Genomic DNA, 18102 nt, shown 5'->3' on the forward strand with positions numbered 1-18102 from the left:
TGCTGAATTGTTGCTGACATAATTTAATTTTCTCAAATGCTTCCATTGGTCCATTTGTTTGTCTCAATCTAGTCAAAATTATGAGGCCTAGGTGTGGCCAAGTTTAAGCACCTTGAGTTTAGAACTAAAAAGGCAATCTGAAGATGCAGCATATGGCTTTGCTATGTGAATCCAAAAAAACCCATTTCTTTTGGGCAATCTGTTACAAACGGTTGTCCCTTCCACAGAACTGACTGAATTTATTTTCTTAGTGCAGTGCATTGAACAGCTGGATGCGATTTTATTCCCTTTAGGCAGTGCACTGAGCAGCTGGATGCAATTTTATTCCTTTGTGCAGTGCACGGAGCAGCTGGATGCGATTTTATTCCTTTGTGCAGTGTACTGAACAGTTGAATGTGCCTTTCACAGTATGTCACTAGTTCTCCATTTCACATTTAAATTGTCAGGTGAATATTACCATACATCAAGCAATGTGAGAATTAATATATTTGAGGCAATTTTTCAGGTTTTCTCTGGGGAAAAAATAGTGCTGGTAGGCTGTATAGGCCCAAACTCTCATGCACTGCCCCCCCCACCGCCAAAAAATAGCTAAATCTGTAATTGGGGAAAGCAGTTCTTTTCTTTGAGTACATTAAAAATCTCTTGGTGCAGATTATTTTTTTGTGAACTTAAATCAGTATATTCTCCTGAAGAGCACTGAGTATATATCCCTTCTAATCTATGTCCAGAGAAGATCCTAAAAATGGCATTTTAAAATCATGGAATCAGATTCTTCATAACCTTGCACTTAATACTACAATCTATGGAAGGAAGATGGATGAGAAAGAAAGGCAGTAGCATCTCACTGAGGAAAATGCTCATCTTATTTGTGATCCTCCATAATCGAGCCTCCTTTTTTCTTTTTTGTCCTTGGATGACGTGAATCTGGTGGACGGTGGGAATAGAAGGAAAGTGTGACTGATCCCACCCCCACCCTGACAGGGCTACAGTAATGAGGGTGATGGGAATCTACCCAACTAATGCAGTACAGGATTTCAAAAGTTGAAAACCTATTGTGCTTGAAAAAACAAAGTACAACTCACTAAATAAATGGTTTTAAATGGCTTCTAAATCGTATCAACATCCTCTCTTACTTAGGAGCTAAAATAAGAAATGAAATCTTAAAACTTTCTTTTAAGACATCTTTACATGATTAATGTATAGCAGGCCTTACTCATGAGCCTTCTTCTCTGTTATATAAACACTGGGAAAAATACATGTTTAAAAGAGATCTCAAGGAATTAAAGATAGCATACCGAGGAAAAAAAGAGTACAACTCAGATGTTTTGACAACCCTCTTATAGAGGCCTTGCCCAAAATCTGCAAACAGTTTTGCTGTCTGGAACTTATTTCCATATTTGCTTCACTTGATAAAAAAATTCCATCTATCTTACCAACTCACAGCTATGACTTCATATTGCCATTTTATATGATGTGTTCTAGAGTATGCTTTGCCAAGGTAATGCTGATATTAACACTAATACTAATAAATGCTTTATGCTTCGTCTATTATTTATGGGTGATTTTTTATGCTTGGTCTATTATTTATTGAGATTCTTTATGCTTAATCTATTTCATACTGGAGATTCTTTATACATAGTCTATTTTTTATAGAAGATTTATACACATTAACATATAGTACATTAGGTGCTCTAAGAAATCATCTGAAAGAAGCTAGATTTTTTTTTAAGTTCTTCCAGTGTATTTGAACATGGCACTTTCCTCTCCCTTGTAACACCTATTATGGGATAGTCCTTGCAGAAACCATTGTCCTGGCCTCAGTACATCCCCAGTCACTTTTCTCCCTCTTTCAACTGTAAGGTATGAAAAAATAAAAGTGAGCATCACAAGGAAAGAAATGCAGCAAAAGTGAAAGTTCACACACTTTCAAATTATCTCTACCTCTTTCCACCCAAGAAATGCATATAGACTACTGGCAGTTTGAAAATGATGAGTCTGACAAATAAGAAAAACTGTTCTCCTCCAACGACAACTTGCTCAAGAACCAAGAATACCATCTGTGAAGTCACTAGTGCAGAGAGAGAAACAACAAAATAGTATTTCCACGTTACTTACCTTAGGATACGGATACTGCTTTCCTTTGGGATACAGTGCTCCAGTAAACCGAGGGATAACCATGCTGGGTACCAAGGAGTCATTTATCATCAGGAAGGCAAGTCTTTCTCCATCTGGTGACCACCAGTGGGCGATGTGAGAATGCAGGAGTTCCTCTAGAATAAATGAGTGTTATTTGAGACCAACTGTAGAGATGTGGGCTCAGTGACCCACAAACATCTGTCCTTGAAATCTCCATTGTACATCTATGTTTTCAAGACCGTATACTGGATTTTATTAACATCCCTGAGGATCCCCCAATTCTAAGTTACCCTTTCAATTCCAGGAAGAGCAGCTGTAGAGGAAGGGAACAATGAAGCAATGAAGTCAGGATTTCATGGATTTTCAGCAATGTAGACAGAACAGATGAAAGCACTACTGGAGCAATCAGAATGAGAACAGTGATTGAAGGGTGAGATGTAGCCTTAAACCATATCCATGTCACGATTCATTCATATTTGCATGCAATCATATTCGTACTCTATCTTCATCAAACAAGTTGAGGGCCCACTAAATTCATCAAACTATTTTAAGCTCTAAGGAAATGAAAGAAGAAATACACTAGATATCTTTCATGTAATTCAAGATTCACTATCGACTTTTTGATTCCTGCTTTCTGGTCCAGAAAGCTAACTTGCATCAATGACATCAAAAGGGCCCCCATATCCTCTGGCTTCCCTTTGGAAGGAGATTAGAAAGAAGAGAATAAAGTCAGGTTATTTATTCTCTTGGCTCTATCCTAAAATGTTACCTCAGGCTGGCTGTGAACTTTAAATGATGTCACTACTCCTGTCACTGCAGCCACGTCTACACAAACTTCTCCTTCTGTATCTGGTAATGTCTCATCTTCATAGTCATAGGAGTTGTAACAACTTGGCTACTAGCTTCATTTACATCACTTTCCTTTGTGATTTTCTTACACCTTCACCTTAGCAAATGTTCTCTTTGTAAATAAAAGATAGTAAAATGTTCTCTTTGTAAATAAATTATCTTCAAAGTATCTTATTGAATGTCCCAACACTTGGGACTCTTACAGATACAGAAGTTAAAACTAGCAAGCAAACTCAGAAGTGACCCTGAAAATTAGATTTTGAGACTATGTTTGTCATCTCTCTAAGTGGAATTTATCACCTTCTCAGGTGGGAATTAAAACACAGACAGACCATAGTAAGAGATGAAATTATGAGTAATCAATCATCACTGGTGGTGACATGGAATAAAATACAGCTAGAGGGAAAAGGCATTGGGAGAACAAGTGCTTGTGGCACTTACTTGCTACAATAATGGTGATTGTAAAGATTAGAAAATATAGTTCTCACAGTTCTTCTGATATCCCAGAGATATTACACAGGAAAAAGCAGAACTTGTAACCCTGATTGTGAAATTAGGAATGCCCATGTAGACCAAAAGGTCATGATGATATCTTTGGAAGAGTCCCTCTCTTCTGTAGTTTCAGGGAAACTATGGCCACAGTCTAAGAGAACATAGGAATTGTTGCAGGGCTGTAATATATATTAGAGGTTCAATTCCATTTTTTCTTTTAATGTTAGACAAAGATATTCATAAAGATGGACTGAACCCCAACATGCAGGATAAGCGTGTTTGGACAAAAGTATACAGTATAGTTACGATTTCTAAACCAATCTTATAAATAACACACGTTACAGTTGAATGCTGCTGTATGTGGTTAATTTTATGGCTGAAGATATTGCACATCAAAATTCTGACAAGTCTTTTTTCTTACAGAGGCAACCTCTATCCAAGGGAACTAGATCTCCTCTGCATAGAGGCAGAGAATGGAAGACAAATTTCTCTAAAACGTGTAAAGTATGCAACATGAGGGATGTTTCTAGAAATCTAGTAGTTTGGGATACACTGGGATATCTCTTCCAAAGTGAGAGAAAAATTGTTGGGATTGTACTTATGCAAAAGTAAAGAGGAATTGAATTCTTAGGAATTTGAAAACAATATAAGCTGCATTGGCATACGTTCTCTGTTCAATATCTCAGGCAAGCTGTAAAGCTGCTATTTCTGAGTAGAATTAGTGTACCGGGGGCCCTGCAACTGATCTAGGCTATATTGCAATCTTTTCTACATCCTGAACCTTGTGACTTCAGCAGATCCAATGGCAATGTCAGTGTCCCTGGCAAACAGAGATGCTGTGTGGAGCCTTTGGCACTCTCTATATGACAATCATCGGACAGGCATTACAAGATTAAAAAAGAAGACCATTGTCACTTGTATTAAAAATTATTATCTATTTCATGAGTAGTTCTTTCCAGGGCTCCAGTAGAAACATTTAGCCTCATCATGGGATACTTACTAAGCATGCATCCCCAACTGCCCATCATGAACTGATTGTTATCTGACCCAATGACCACAGAACTGAACACACACACAACACCATTCCACTATAAAATAAAAGAGAAATTGAGCCAGAAAACAAATGTGACCGCTCATTGTATTGCCTTCATTGCTTCATCCCCTCTTCTCATCTCACATCTGTGCCACAAGGCATGTTTTCTAACACAAGTTGGCAAGAGAGAAATAGATGCAGGCCTGTTTTATGGCAGGTCTGCATGATGTCCAACAAGCTGGAATTGGGTAGGCTCCATACTACAATCTGACTCAGGAGTGGCACTGAAAGACAATAATAAACAGAAATCTTCCCAGTTGCTAAGATTTTGAATAGAATATTTAGTTGTCCACATTTCATGGCAAAAGACTTAGTTTGAGGCATAGAACCAGCCTGACTCATGGACAGTAACTAAAAAGTGACCACCTGATCAGGGATATGGCCAAAGTAAAATTAGAAAACCAGTAACAAGGAGGTTTAGAAAAAAAACAAGTGAATCAACTTACTAGAAAGGGGGAAAATACAAAAACGTGAAGATATTATTGTCCCACTTAACATCCACTGGAGCACATCCATGAGAGAGGAGGCTGTCAGTCATCAGGTGGATGAGATGACTGCCAAGTACATGTCCGTCAGCCTCTGGCTCCCATCATTACCTGCCAATGGTAGTGGCCATCACTGAACCTTTGACATGGCATCACCTCTCACAACAGCTGATGGCACGTGAATTTTTTGCCACAAAATATTTCCTTTTTTGAGATAATGTAATGTGAAGGCATGTGAATTATACGGAAACTTTTCCATCAAGACAGCATAGCATTTTGTCATCACAGAGATGCACACATATTCTGGGTGTGTATTTGCTTTTTCTGCCTACTGTTCTGTTCAACACCGTTCTTTATATAGGCATTTATTCATTACCATAATAATCTATATTACATTATCTCAAGAAAGGAAATACTTTTGGCAAAAAGGGTCATGAGCTCAGTGGTGGAATTTACTGATTTCATGTCCTCCCCTAGCTATATGTACCTGGATTGACAGAAGAATAAAATAGTCTGCTCTACCTCAGTTTTGGTACTATTTGTTTAGCAATAATCTTAAAGCCAGGATGTCATCCTTTAACACGCACTATGTCCCACCTGCATAGCCATGAGGTACAGATCTAGGCACTAAGGGGTAGAAGTAGTAGTGCTATCTTTTATTATCACACCAATAACCCACAGGACACAATTTGCTTCTCATTCTCAGAATATTGAAGTTGGTGAATTTAGAAGTCCATTGCCTAAAGGAGGAGTGTATCCACTAGGAATATAATCATAATTCTATTCCTCTGAATTGGAAACTGAAATTTTCTTCCCACCATTGTGGGCTCATTATGCGTGCCCACCTACCCACCCCCCCCCCCACACACACAAAGACAAAACACAGTTTCTAAGCTGGGTCTGATGACTGACTTCACCTTCCAGAAATAAAAATGTGTTTTCTATGCAAAGGAGGGCAAGGAGAAATACATTTAGAACTCAGGAGAGTCACAAATACATTTTGCCCAACAGTACTGGTTCATGGAAAACCAAAATTGTAACTATATAATTAAGAAAAGGATGGGGTCAGGTGCAGTGGCTCATGCCTGTAATACCAGCACTTTAAAAGGCCAAGGCAGGTGGATCACCTGAAGTCAGGAGTTTGAGACTGGTCTGGCCAACAGAGCAAAACCCCATATTTAAACAAGCAAACAAACAAATTAAAAAAAAAAAACAAAAAAACAAAAAAACAAAACAAAACAAAACAAAAAAAAAAACATTGAAATTAGCCAGGCATGGTGGGCACCTGTAATCCCAGTTACTCAGGAGGCTGAGGCAGGAGAATCACTTGAACCCAGGAGCCAGAGATTGCAGTTGGCCGAGATTGCGCCACTGTACTTCAGCCTGAGTGACACAAGGAGACTTCATCAAAAAATTAAAAAAAAAGAAAACAAGAAAAGAAGGGAAAGGAATAAGATTTAGCAGGAATGAAGTTTTGGCCTAACCCGCCTGTTAAAAAACCTCTCTAGCATGCTGACCGAAAGTAAAAGTAAAAGGAATGAACATTTGAAGAAGGCAACTGTAATTACCAACTAAGACCATATAATAAGCTTTTTTTTTTTTTTAATTAATGGAAACATTTTTCTACAACCTTCTATCCTGCAATGAAACAATAGCAGATGAGATTTTCTGTGCTTCTTTTCCTGGGAAACAAACTTTTAATTTGAATTATAAGAATATTCTTATGTTCTCTGGCTTTTTCTTGAGTATGGCAACTAGGAAACTCTGGCAAATCAAATGAAGGGAGGAAGTGAGTACATGGAATGTATTTTCTTATCTCCCATGCATTGAAATTATCTGAGTTTGGTTTTGTCCAGCCAAAAGCCACAGCTTTTATTTCTGTAAAAAATTCACAGCACTCTCTTCTACTTTCAGGTGACTGCTGTGTCCCCTGTACCCTTTGAGTGTTAATGGCTAAACCATTACAAGCCATGATTTGTAGCATTTACCTTATTCATAAGTGGCCCCTTCATAGATTAAACCTCCTGAATTACTCCCTTTTGAACATACCACCTTTCTTCAGTTGTGATATTGACACTGATTTATACAACTCAACTAACTTACAATTTGGTTAAGGAGACATGAGTTATACACATGACATATTGAGGAAAAAAATATACATAATATGTGTGTGTGTGTATCTATGCATGCTAAGGGCCAATTGTGTGTAAACCCTATGTTCTTTTTTTTTTTTTAAGACTTAATCTCACTGTGTTGCCCAGCCTGGTGTGCAATGGCATGGTAACAGTTCAAACAATTTTCCTGCCTCAGGCTCTTGAGTAGCTGGCACTACAGGCGCGTGCCACGATGTCCAGCTAATTTTTGTATTTTTATTAGAGATGGGTTTTCACTACGTTGGCCAGGCTGGTCTCAAACTCCTGACCTCAGGTGATCTGCCCACCTAGGCCTCCCAAAGTGCTGGGATTACAGGCATGGGCCACAGCACCTGGCCCCTGTAAACTCTAAGTTCTATGAGATTTGAAGGTACACAGATATCCCATTGGCTAAAGTCAATAATCTAGATTTAGTACTTCCCAAGAGTAAGCCTGTCACAAATTTGAGCACACTGTTCAAGAGAAAAGAGGTGTTACCTACTCTCATTTATTTTAGCATGACATATGATTAATGTTCTTCCCCATAAATGTACCAAATAATACATATAGAGAGCTTTGCGACTTTCTTCAGATGGAAAAATAAAGCTATGTTGAATGGGAATGAAGTAAATAAAAGAATGTTTGATATGCATTGGCTTAACAGTCATCCTGGATAAGGCACAAGCTTCTTTAATTGCAACTAATTTACTCATGGATTGAAACTTCCTGTGTTAATTATATTATTTACAAAGAATTTATTTTTACAAATGGCATTTTGTTCCAATTCAGCGTAGGTTTGACTCCTTATCGTTTTTATTACTCTGATTTAGAAAATCTCACTGCAGAGCAGATGGAATTTTCAGCACATGTGGTTTTATATCACAGACACTTAAAAACATAGCCACAAAACAAAGCACTTCCACAATACTGAGATACAACCACTGTGTTTAGATTAATGTGCTATTCTAAAAAGCAAGCTGATTTTTTCTATTTTTAGTTTATCAGTTTAGACAAGTAGGGTTTCCTGAGGATGCTATTTGTAGCTCTGCAGGCCTGTGGTTGATTTTTTTTTTTTTTTAATTTTTGGCATTTCACTGTCAAATTCCTTGCAAGAATAGTCTGTATTCACAACCTTCTTACTCCCCATTTACATGTCTGTCCACTGCAGTCTTGGATTTGGCCCCACCTATTAACTGATTGTACTCCTGTCCAGGTCATCACTGATCTATGAGCAAATCCAACAAAAACTGTGGAATCCTTCCCTTGTTTGACCTCTGGAGACTCAGCACTATTGATAACCCCGCCTTCTTGTGACTCCAATACTGCAGCCCCACAGATGGCACTCAGTCAAGTGCTCAATAAATATTTGCTGAATCAATGGTGAAATGAATGCAACTTGCCAACTTCATGTGACCAAGAGAAGGCAAATATTAATGTGAAAATAGGCATCAAGAAAAGTGTAACAATTAGAAGCTGCTGCTAAGAATATTGCTTATCTTGTGAGTTTTTTCTCACTTTTTCATTCTTGTCATTCTTGAAGACCAACACAAGGACCATGTCTTCTATGAAGCACCTGACATTCCTCCATCCCATCAGACTTAGTTCTACTTATAATTCTAATTAGTATGTGAAATAAATCCTACTTATGTTCATATTTACTATGCTTCAAATGGTTCCTAATATAATAATTGTTTATGGTTTATCACTACATTAAGTTGGAAATACCCAAGATATGGAAACCTGTATTTCTCATTGTATTGCTCTTAGATAATGCCTGACAGATAAATTTTCTCCATAGTTGTTGAACTGAATTTTAAGGAATAATCCCTTAAATATACAAGGTTCTAAAACATATTTATAAATCATTTAAGCATGTTAGTTCCATTATTCTATAAGCTTAAATAATTGAAAGTGGGTAAATTTTTCCTATTTAATAGTTTAAATGCTGTATGGAAATATTCAAAACTGTGGAGTTGGTAACTGTAAACTTTCTTTTCAGTAAAAGTATAAAAGTTTTTAAAGTAAAACTTTGATCTGAACATCTTATTTAATTATGTTCCTATGTTAAATACAACAATTTATGTGAACAACATTAGATGTGTTTTTTTGTGAATTAAGAATAATCTTCTGTTATTGTAAACAGTGTCACAGTAAACGTGTCGTGTCTTTATCATAGAATGTGTCTTTATAAAAGAATGATTTATAATCCTTTGGGTATATACCTAGTAATGGGATTGCAGTGTCAAATGGTGTTTCTATTTCTAGAACCTCGAGAAATCGCCACACTGTCTTCCACAATGGTTGAACGAATTTATACTCCCACCAACAGTATAAAAGTGTTCCTATTTCTCCACATCCTCTCCAGCATCTGTGGTTTCCTGATTTTTTAATGACCACCATACTAACTGGCGTGAGATGGTATCTCAGTGTGGTTTTGATTTGCATTTCTCTAATGACCAGTGATGATGAGCATTTTTCCACATTTGTTGGCTGCACATTCTGCACATGTACCCCAGAACTTAAAATGTAATAAAAAAAATCTGTTTTGAGCATTTTCTTATTTTTCTGACTTCACTGTTTAAAATGCATTGTATTTGATATTATTTTACTTCCTTTAGGGACTAAATAATATTGGATACAGAGACAAAGATTCTTAAAACTGACACTTCTAAGGACTCTATTTAGTGACTAGTTGGGAGCAGCAGCTACTCGTACAGATTAGTGGCCTTAAAAGATTAAGATATGTCCTGAAAGCTTACTGTGAAAACATTTTACTGTCTTTTATGTGACTCTTTCTCTCATCTTTTTTTTCTATGACATTTACAAAAGGTAAATTTCAATTTTAAAATAGTGGATGCTCCCTTCCCTGGGTCCATGTGTTCTCATTGTTCAACAACCACCTATGAGTGACATCATTTGGTGTTTGATTTTCTGTTCTGTATCAGTTTGCTGAGAATGATGGTTTCCAGATGTTGTCTTTATGAAGGAGAACAATGAGAACACATGGACACAGGGAAGGGAGCATCACACACTGGGGTCTGTTGGGGGAGGATAAGGGAGGGAGAGTGGGGATTGTGGAGGCCGGGGAGGGATAACATGGGGAGAAATGTCAGATGTCCGTGACAGGGGGATTGAAGTAGCAAACCAAACTGCCATGTGTGTACCTATGCAGCAATCCTGCATGATCTGCTCATGTACCCCATATCCTTAAGTACAATAAAAAAATAAAAATTAAAATTAAAAAGTGGAATTGTTACATGTTACTTTCTCTGTCTCCCACACATGCTAATTTAAATTGTAACTGACTCCTGTAAAGTAATAAAAAGGAAATCTCCACACCAGAGTAACACATACCTGGAGTTGAAATTACATGCATTCCCTAAGCAATATTACTGTGTTTCAGTGAGTTCATTAAAGGTGAAAAAAAGGTCTGGAGTCTGGGAGCTCCTGGCACAGTCCACAAACACAGTGATAGTGGGAGGGAAAGGTGCATGTAAGACTCTTGAAGCAGAAGTTGGGAATAGCAGGCAAAATAGTGAGGAAAAAATCAATAACATTTGAATAGCTTACATCCCTCCGCCAAACTTTAACACTGATGTCATGGGTAGGGTTCCTTCCGGAAATGCAGTGAGAATTGGAGTAAGTCCATGGACAGTAGGATACGTCTTTGGATGAGAAAACAGATCACTGAAATCTAACTGTTTAGGTCCCAAAATATGTACTATGTCTTAGAGAACAGTGAAGGACATCCCCCTATAACAAGTAGAATAGTCTAGTGACTAAGCCCTGGCTTTAGGAACAAAAACACACATTCAAATGTCGGCTCTCCCACCCATTAGCTTTGAGGCCATGTTTAAATCACTGATTCTCTCTGAGTCTTGGTTTCTAGTTTTTTTCTTTTGAGATAGGGTCTCACTTTTGTTGCTCAGGCTAGAGTGCAGTAGCATGTTCTTAACTCACTGCAGCCTCAACTTCTTGGCTTAGGTGATCCTCCCACCTCAGCTTCCAGAGTAGCTAGGACCACAGGCATGTACTACCCCACCACCCACCCAGTAATTCTTTCGTATTTTTAGTAGAGATGGGATTTTGCCATATTGCCCGGGCTGGTCTTGAACTCCTGGGCTTAAGTGATCCACCTGCCTCGGCCCCTCAAAGTGCTAGGATTACAGGAATGAGCCACAGCACAAGTATGTCTCAGTTTCTTAGTAAGTGATTAGATACACAAACACTGTGATGAGTAAATCACATACACGTACAGCATTCCCTAGTTATCTGCAACACAGGAACCCAAAGTATGGCAAAAACTATACTTTTTCCTTTTCCATTTGGAATGTGTCAGACTTACAGCATCACTACAAAAGGTTTTATTACCTGTTTGTTCTGCTCCCCATAACCCCTATAAACAGTTTACCCTCAGATCCAATACGTAGATTTTTATTCTGTAGTTAGAAAATTATCTTATTTGTCAGAAAATGGTCTCCAATTTTTCTCCTTAAAAATGTAATAGCGATAAACCTGCATGAAGCCTTTTCAATAGGACAGAGGCCCAAGCCATCTTAATCCAGGATGGAGCAGCACAATACCTGATATACATTGAGCATACCCTCAGCTGACTGAAAGTTCATCTACATTACAGACCACCTTTTATAACCGAGGTAGCATGTCAGCATGTGGTGCAATGCCCACATTGCTGCTAAACTAGTCTTTTCTTCCCTGAAACCCACTGTTCCTTGTTAATGCTTGCTGACTATGTTTGCCACCACTACTTACTACTGACCCAAACCAGAAGCTACAGAATCATCCTTGACTTCTAATCATTCACCTTATCTGCTTAGCCACTAAGACCTATGTATTTTATTGTCTCATCAATTTTAGCATCTTTCCTCCTTTTTACTGCTTTAATGCTAGTTCCATTGCTTATTATCTCTTGATAGAACACAGAAGAAGCCTTAAACCCACTCACTGCTTCTTTCCACTATTAGACCCAGTTTCCCACTGTGGCCAAAACAATCTATTCATATTGAAGACCAAATCTTGGCACTCTCTTACTTGAAAAGTTCTGTTAGTTTCCCTAATAATTGGTACTAACATAAATGAAGTCCCAGATCACTGATAGAGGTCACTATCTCTTGGTTCTTGCTACCTTCCTTTATCTCAAATTTTATGGCCCAATAATATTAAGGAGACTTTGGTTCCCTAGGGACACACTTCTGGGTTTTTGCAAATTGTTAATCTGCTTAGATTTTTCCTTCCTAATTTATTCTCATGTGTAACCCTTGTTAACTTATCAGGCTCAACTCAGATGCATATTCTCTCTCTCTGTCTCTCTCATTTTAAGAGGTAAGAATCTCACTCTGTTGCCTAAGCTGAAGAGCAGTGGCCTGGATTATAGCTCCTTGCACCCTTCAACTCCTGAGCTCAAGCAATCCTCTCTTAACTGGCAATCCTCTCTTCAGCTGGGACCACAGGTACCTGCCACCACAAATGGCCATTTAAAAAAAAAATTTATAATAGAGTTAAGAACCTTGCTATGTTGCCTAGGCTGATCTGGAACTCCTGGCTTTGAATAATCCTCCCACCTTGGCCTCCCAAAGCACTGAGATTAAAGGCTTGAGACACTGTGGTTGGCCAGGGTTTCTCCTTTAGAAAAATGCTTGCAAACCCTTAGAATGGTATCATTCCTTTGTTCTTCTATAGAATTCTGTGTTGACTAAGATTCAGCTACTTACCACACTGCATTAAATATGGTTTCTTCACCTGTCACAGTGTCACACACTACCAACAATATTTTGAAAGAAAAGGGCACATCTTAGTCTCTGCAGTTCTCTAGATAAAGCTTGGATTAGCTCCTGCTACCTACATTGCCAGAACTAACCATATTTTAAATGTGTTCTCCACCTGTTTATTCAATTCTGGGGCCATTCCAGTGCCCTCTAGCCATTTATCTCTTTGAAGTAGAAAAGCCAGAGTTACATTCCATCACTTTCAACCAAAGAACCCTACTTACCTGCATGTTTCTTTTTCTAATACATACTTTCACAGCATACTTATTGTTGATATTTTCATAGAAGCTCTCACTGCTCTTCACAATAAACTATAGCCTCTAAAAATCTTTTGTTTGATGCTGGCATGTACACAGAAATCTATTATAGATATAAATATACATACATGCATATACATATAAATCTCAAGGGGTACAACATCACTTCCTTAATAAAATAGCTCCACCTAACAAAATATTTCATGTAAAAGTATGCTTCAACAGAGGAGCACTTTTTGCTTCTTTTTTTATCTTAGCACACAGACACCTATCTGGAATACAGTATGCCTTCAATGATATTATTTGAGTGAGAGAATGAATGAATAAATACTTGTTCTAAACGATTCACTTTTCTTACAGAATTAAAAATTCCAAATCTGAGGTAGAGAGATTGCATTTGTAAATATTGCCCAAAAAATAAAATTCATAATTGAATGATTGATAGCTTTATAATTTGTAATAAAATAGGCTAACTTACTTTAAATCTTGACATATTTTTCCAAAATCAGCTGAAGCATCTGAAACGTAGGTAATAAACTCAAACGTTGAGTCTTCCCCAGGCAATCTGTATCTAGAACTCAGCTGATAATTGGTACGTGATAAAAACTGGATAAATTTTCATCACCTGATTTATTTTTATATTCTCAGCTATTACTAAAAATTGATTCAATAGATACTGAAAATAACTCTTTATGTAGGTTTTATTTTGCTCCCTCTGCAATAGCTTATAAAGTGTGACAGAATGTCCCTAAAGAAAATGACTAAAATCAGGTGGCTTTTTATGCATTTTTCTAGAAAAAAAGGTTTCTGTTTCTTCTTTTCCGAAGTCAGAAAAAACTCAACATCTAATTCCAGAGTGACATAACCATTTACTTTCATTAATTGTCCTCACAAATAATATTTATCTAGCATATATATATACATATATACACCAAAAGTAGAAACATATACGTAGATGTAAATCACAACCACATAAAATATAAGCACACGCAAAGATATGAAAGCATGAGAGCAATTTTGAGAGGAAATGAGAAGAAATCATACTATACATATTGCTCTAGAATTAGTAGATTTTTTGGTAGATTTTGTATAAAAATATGCCATTTGTTTCTTTTGAAACTAAATCTGATCAACTCACCTTCATATAACCAGTCAGCAATCCCATTAAAAATTATTTCTTCTTTTCCAGAAGATGTCAGTCGCAATGAACTGCTCTTTATATCAGGTTGATAGTAGATATTATTTTCAAAAATATAAATCTGGATCGGGAAATGTGAAACAAACAAAAACCCAACACGTTAGGATGCCTTTTAAAACTTTAATGTTACAGAATGATCACTGAATAGCCACGTTGTATTCTTTACCTGCTTCAGGTTGTTTTAAGACATATATTTTTATTGCTTTCAATTATTAATGGGTTTTTCTGTTTTACTGTGTCAATATCAAGTTGTCATTTGGAAATTCCATGGCACTTGGTATTGAAGCTTTTAAATCCATATTTTCAGCAACAATATTTCAACTATTTAATAATATCTCTCCATACCAAAAAATTGGTTTAGCTTTGAGATAACGTTTTGCATATCAAGAGACTGATAACTGTTACTATATGCCATTCTGGTAACAGTCAACTGACTGAAGAGCTTCAATTTGGGGCCTTTACTTTTATAAAAATGCATTTAGTGATCAATAAAATAATCGCTAGATAATCTCTGATTTTATCCAGTTCAATTCACAGATTCACTGATGGTAGAAGCAATAATAAAATTCCTTTGAACTGATAAGTGGAATACAGCTTCCAGTGCACCAATCTTGGCAATTCTCTTGTAAATAGCACAGCAATAATAATAACTTTGTAACTGCAAGTTCCAGAAAGAGTTTTAATTTGAACATATCACAGTGTCTGCCAAAATAAAATCAACAATAACAGCCCCAACAAAAGGAACAATAGTGCAAACTAAATAATGTCAGGATGTGTCTATGATATAGCTAATTCAGGATAAAATTATTTATAATTCACTTTACGATGTCTTTATTGCCAAACATTTGAAACTGCTGACCCATGTGGTATTATAACCTTCCACAGAACCATGTTTCTGTGGTTAGGGGAAGCAGAACATTGTCCAGGGCAAGCCAAATTGCTGTTTAGATCAAACATTCTACTAAGAAGGTGAAAGATGCCTTAGGGCCCATGTATCCTAGCATGCTATAGAATTAATAGACAATAGCAAATAGAGAAAACACAAGAACTTTCAAAACAATTGCCTGAATAATTATGAGGTTTTAGATTTTAAATCTTGGTGTGCACAGTGACAAAAACAATTTTAATATCAAGAACATTTCATGGCTATTCTATTTTAATTCTGGTAACTTAACAAGCATTTACAGGTGGGTGATTTAATTATTAATTCCACCACTACAACAGGGTCATTTTTAAATCACAGGTGAGAATGTCAGTATCAGAATAAGAATTTAAAAATAAATAAAAATAATGAAAGGAGGGTACTGCAAGGTGCTTAAAAGCATGGGCTTTATAGCCAGGTGGCTTAAATTTAAAATCCTAATGACCTTGATAGCATTCTTAAACTTTCTAAATCTCAGTCCTCTACTTTATAAAATGTGAGTAAGACTCACACGTACCTTACAGTTCTGTGGTCAAGAATAAATGAGATGCTGAACGCAGAAAAAATAACACACGGGGCTATTACTAAAAGCAGGGTGGACTACACGCAAGATAGCCTGGTTCAAAATGTTAAGAGTTTTGGAGGCAACAAACTCTAGATCAAAATGAAACCTCAATAGCTTTAGCTGATGTGTAAATTATCCCAACGTTTTGGTGAGTAGAGTGCACATTATATTAGTTAAATATGTAGTAGGAGTAGCAGCACAATAGTAGCAGCTATAGTGGTAGTGGTGGAGGAGAGGTATTAACAAAGGATATTTATTGCTTTCACTTCAGTTAGAAAGTTTTCAGGTGAGACAATGAAATAGGAAATAAGTGTATTACTGAAATTATGTGGATTACACTTAGGCAAAAGTTTGAGAATTACCTCTCAGGGTCCCTAACACTGGATAGAAGTTGGGTTTAATGTCTTTCAGGATCCCTGATAACTGAGAAAAAAGATGAACTTTGTTCTAGCCAACTAAAGCATAAGCTTTACACCTTTTGGATACTACATCCTCTTGCTTTTCACAAACAGTACATAACGCAGGTGTACAATGTTTTCCTTACTTGGAGGAAATTCATTTCATGTACCTGAACCTTCTAGTAGGACGTGTGAGTAATAACAGCACAGATCATGTACACCTGGACTACTCAGCACACGTTGCTGTCAACAGGAGTGGAGGTGACCTCACCCAAAGTAACATGATTCTAACTTCTCAGCTTTCTGAAGAGAATAAAATCTAAGTCAAAATAATTAATAAAACCTCCACAACTTCAACAGATGTAAAAATTATCTAAAACTATTGACCAGTAATTACACTTGTATTTGAAGAGCAGATTGGATGATATTCAGAATCCATATGAAACTGACATCTGCTTCAATGTAGAAGAACAAGCAATATGGAATCGGAATTTTAATGTCATGCCACTGAAAGCTGTAATGCCAGAATGTCCACAAGTTATTTTCTTCAGTGGATAAAAAATAAGTAGCTGTCTTCATGAAAATGTGCATTTTTAATATCCTAATCCCTTTTCAATTATCAAGATTTATCCTTGAGTTGTACTTGTTTCAAATAATAATTGAAAACTCTAACCACTACCTTAACAATTTGAGAGCTGCAAGTATTCCCAAGTACTATTTGGGCACTCTGATGGAATTAAACTGGATCTAAATGACAATCATCAAAGGCTGCACTTACATTTAAATCACATTGAAAATATGACACACACTAATGCCATTTATCCTGTTATTGATTAAACTATCATAATATTTTATGTCATTAATCATTTTCTTCAGTGAGCCACCTGATACAATTTAGATCTCTGGCCCTGCAAAATCTCATTTTGAGATGTAATCCCTAGTGCTGGGGATGAGGCCTGGTGGGAGGTGTTTAGGTCAAAGGCATGCATCCTTCACAGCTGGGTGCTGTCCTCACAATACTGAGTGGATCCCCGCGAGATCTGGCTGTCCAAAAGTGTGTGGCACCCTGCCACCCCATTCTCTCTTACTTCTTCTCTAGCCATGTGATATGCCTTCTCCTGCTTCACCTTCTGCCATGAGTCAACAGCCATGCGGCCTCCCCAGAAGACATGCAGATGTGTATGCCACGCATGCACAACCTGCAGAACCTTAAACCAATTAAACCTCTTTTCTTTATAAATTACCCAGTCTCAGGTATTTCTCTACAGCAATGCAAGAACAAACACACCACCACAAACATTAAAACAAATAAAAAGGAAAAGCTATTTGACCAGTTAACTTTGCAATTTGCAGAGTCGGTCAAATTCCCAGTTTTCCAAAATCAATGGTCTTACTCTACACATAAAATAATTCAAAATGGGTAAAGTCACCAAAAACTAAAGAGAAGAACAACTGAAATACTATGTGCTGTATTATGCCAGGTTAGGAAATATGTAATAAATGTTCCAGGGGTTATTTGAATCAATGTGATGGTCAATGCTGCTCATTAACAAGTGATGGGACCCAGTATACATCACTGCTGGATAGAAGTCTTTAAGAGCCAATTTTTAATTTGCCACCTTCTCTTCTGCCACAACTACTAGCAAATGCACCAAATGCCGGTCACCCAGCAGGCTGTATTTCTAGGTAAGGAGACATTAGGCAGATTCTCTTCACACCCACAAGCAACTTGTAATGAACATGTGGCAAGAAGTGAACATCCGACATTAAACATTATTAGGATCTTGAGACT

General features: G+C 37.1%; 1 protein-coding gene across 4 annotated transcripts in view; it reads right to left on the bottom strand.

The window, feature by feature from the left end:
* Positions 1-18102, bottom strand: part of DPP10 (dipeptidyl peptidase like 10) — a 1392171-nt gene that overhangs the window by 87838 nt on the left and 1286231 nt on the right. For 3 of the 4 annotated variants that reach the window (XM_074399881.1, XM_074399880.1, XM_003931538.3), the window contains exons 8-9: positions 14366-14486; positions 2116-2270 (exon numbers count right to left, since the gene is read on the bottom strand). In XM_074399881.1, coding sequence (XP_074255982.1) covers positions 2116-2270; positions 14366-14486 — 276 coding nt within the window. Of the gene's footprint in view, positions 1-2115; positions 2271-6340; positions 14336-14365; positions 14487-18102 lie in introns of those variants that run through there. The other variant, XM_074399882.1, reaches the window with a different exon arrangement.

The sequence above is a fragment of the Saimiri boliviensis genome, chromosome 5, assembly GCF_048565385.1.
Source record: "Saimiri boliviensis isolate mSaiBol1 chromosome 5, mSaiBol1.pri, whole genome shotgun sequence".
Classification (NCBI taxonomy): domain Eukaryota; kingdom Metazoa; phylum Chordata; class Mammalia; order Primates; family Cebidae; genus Saimiri; species Saimiri boliviensis.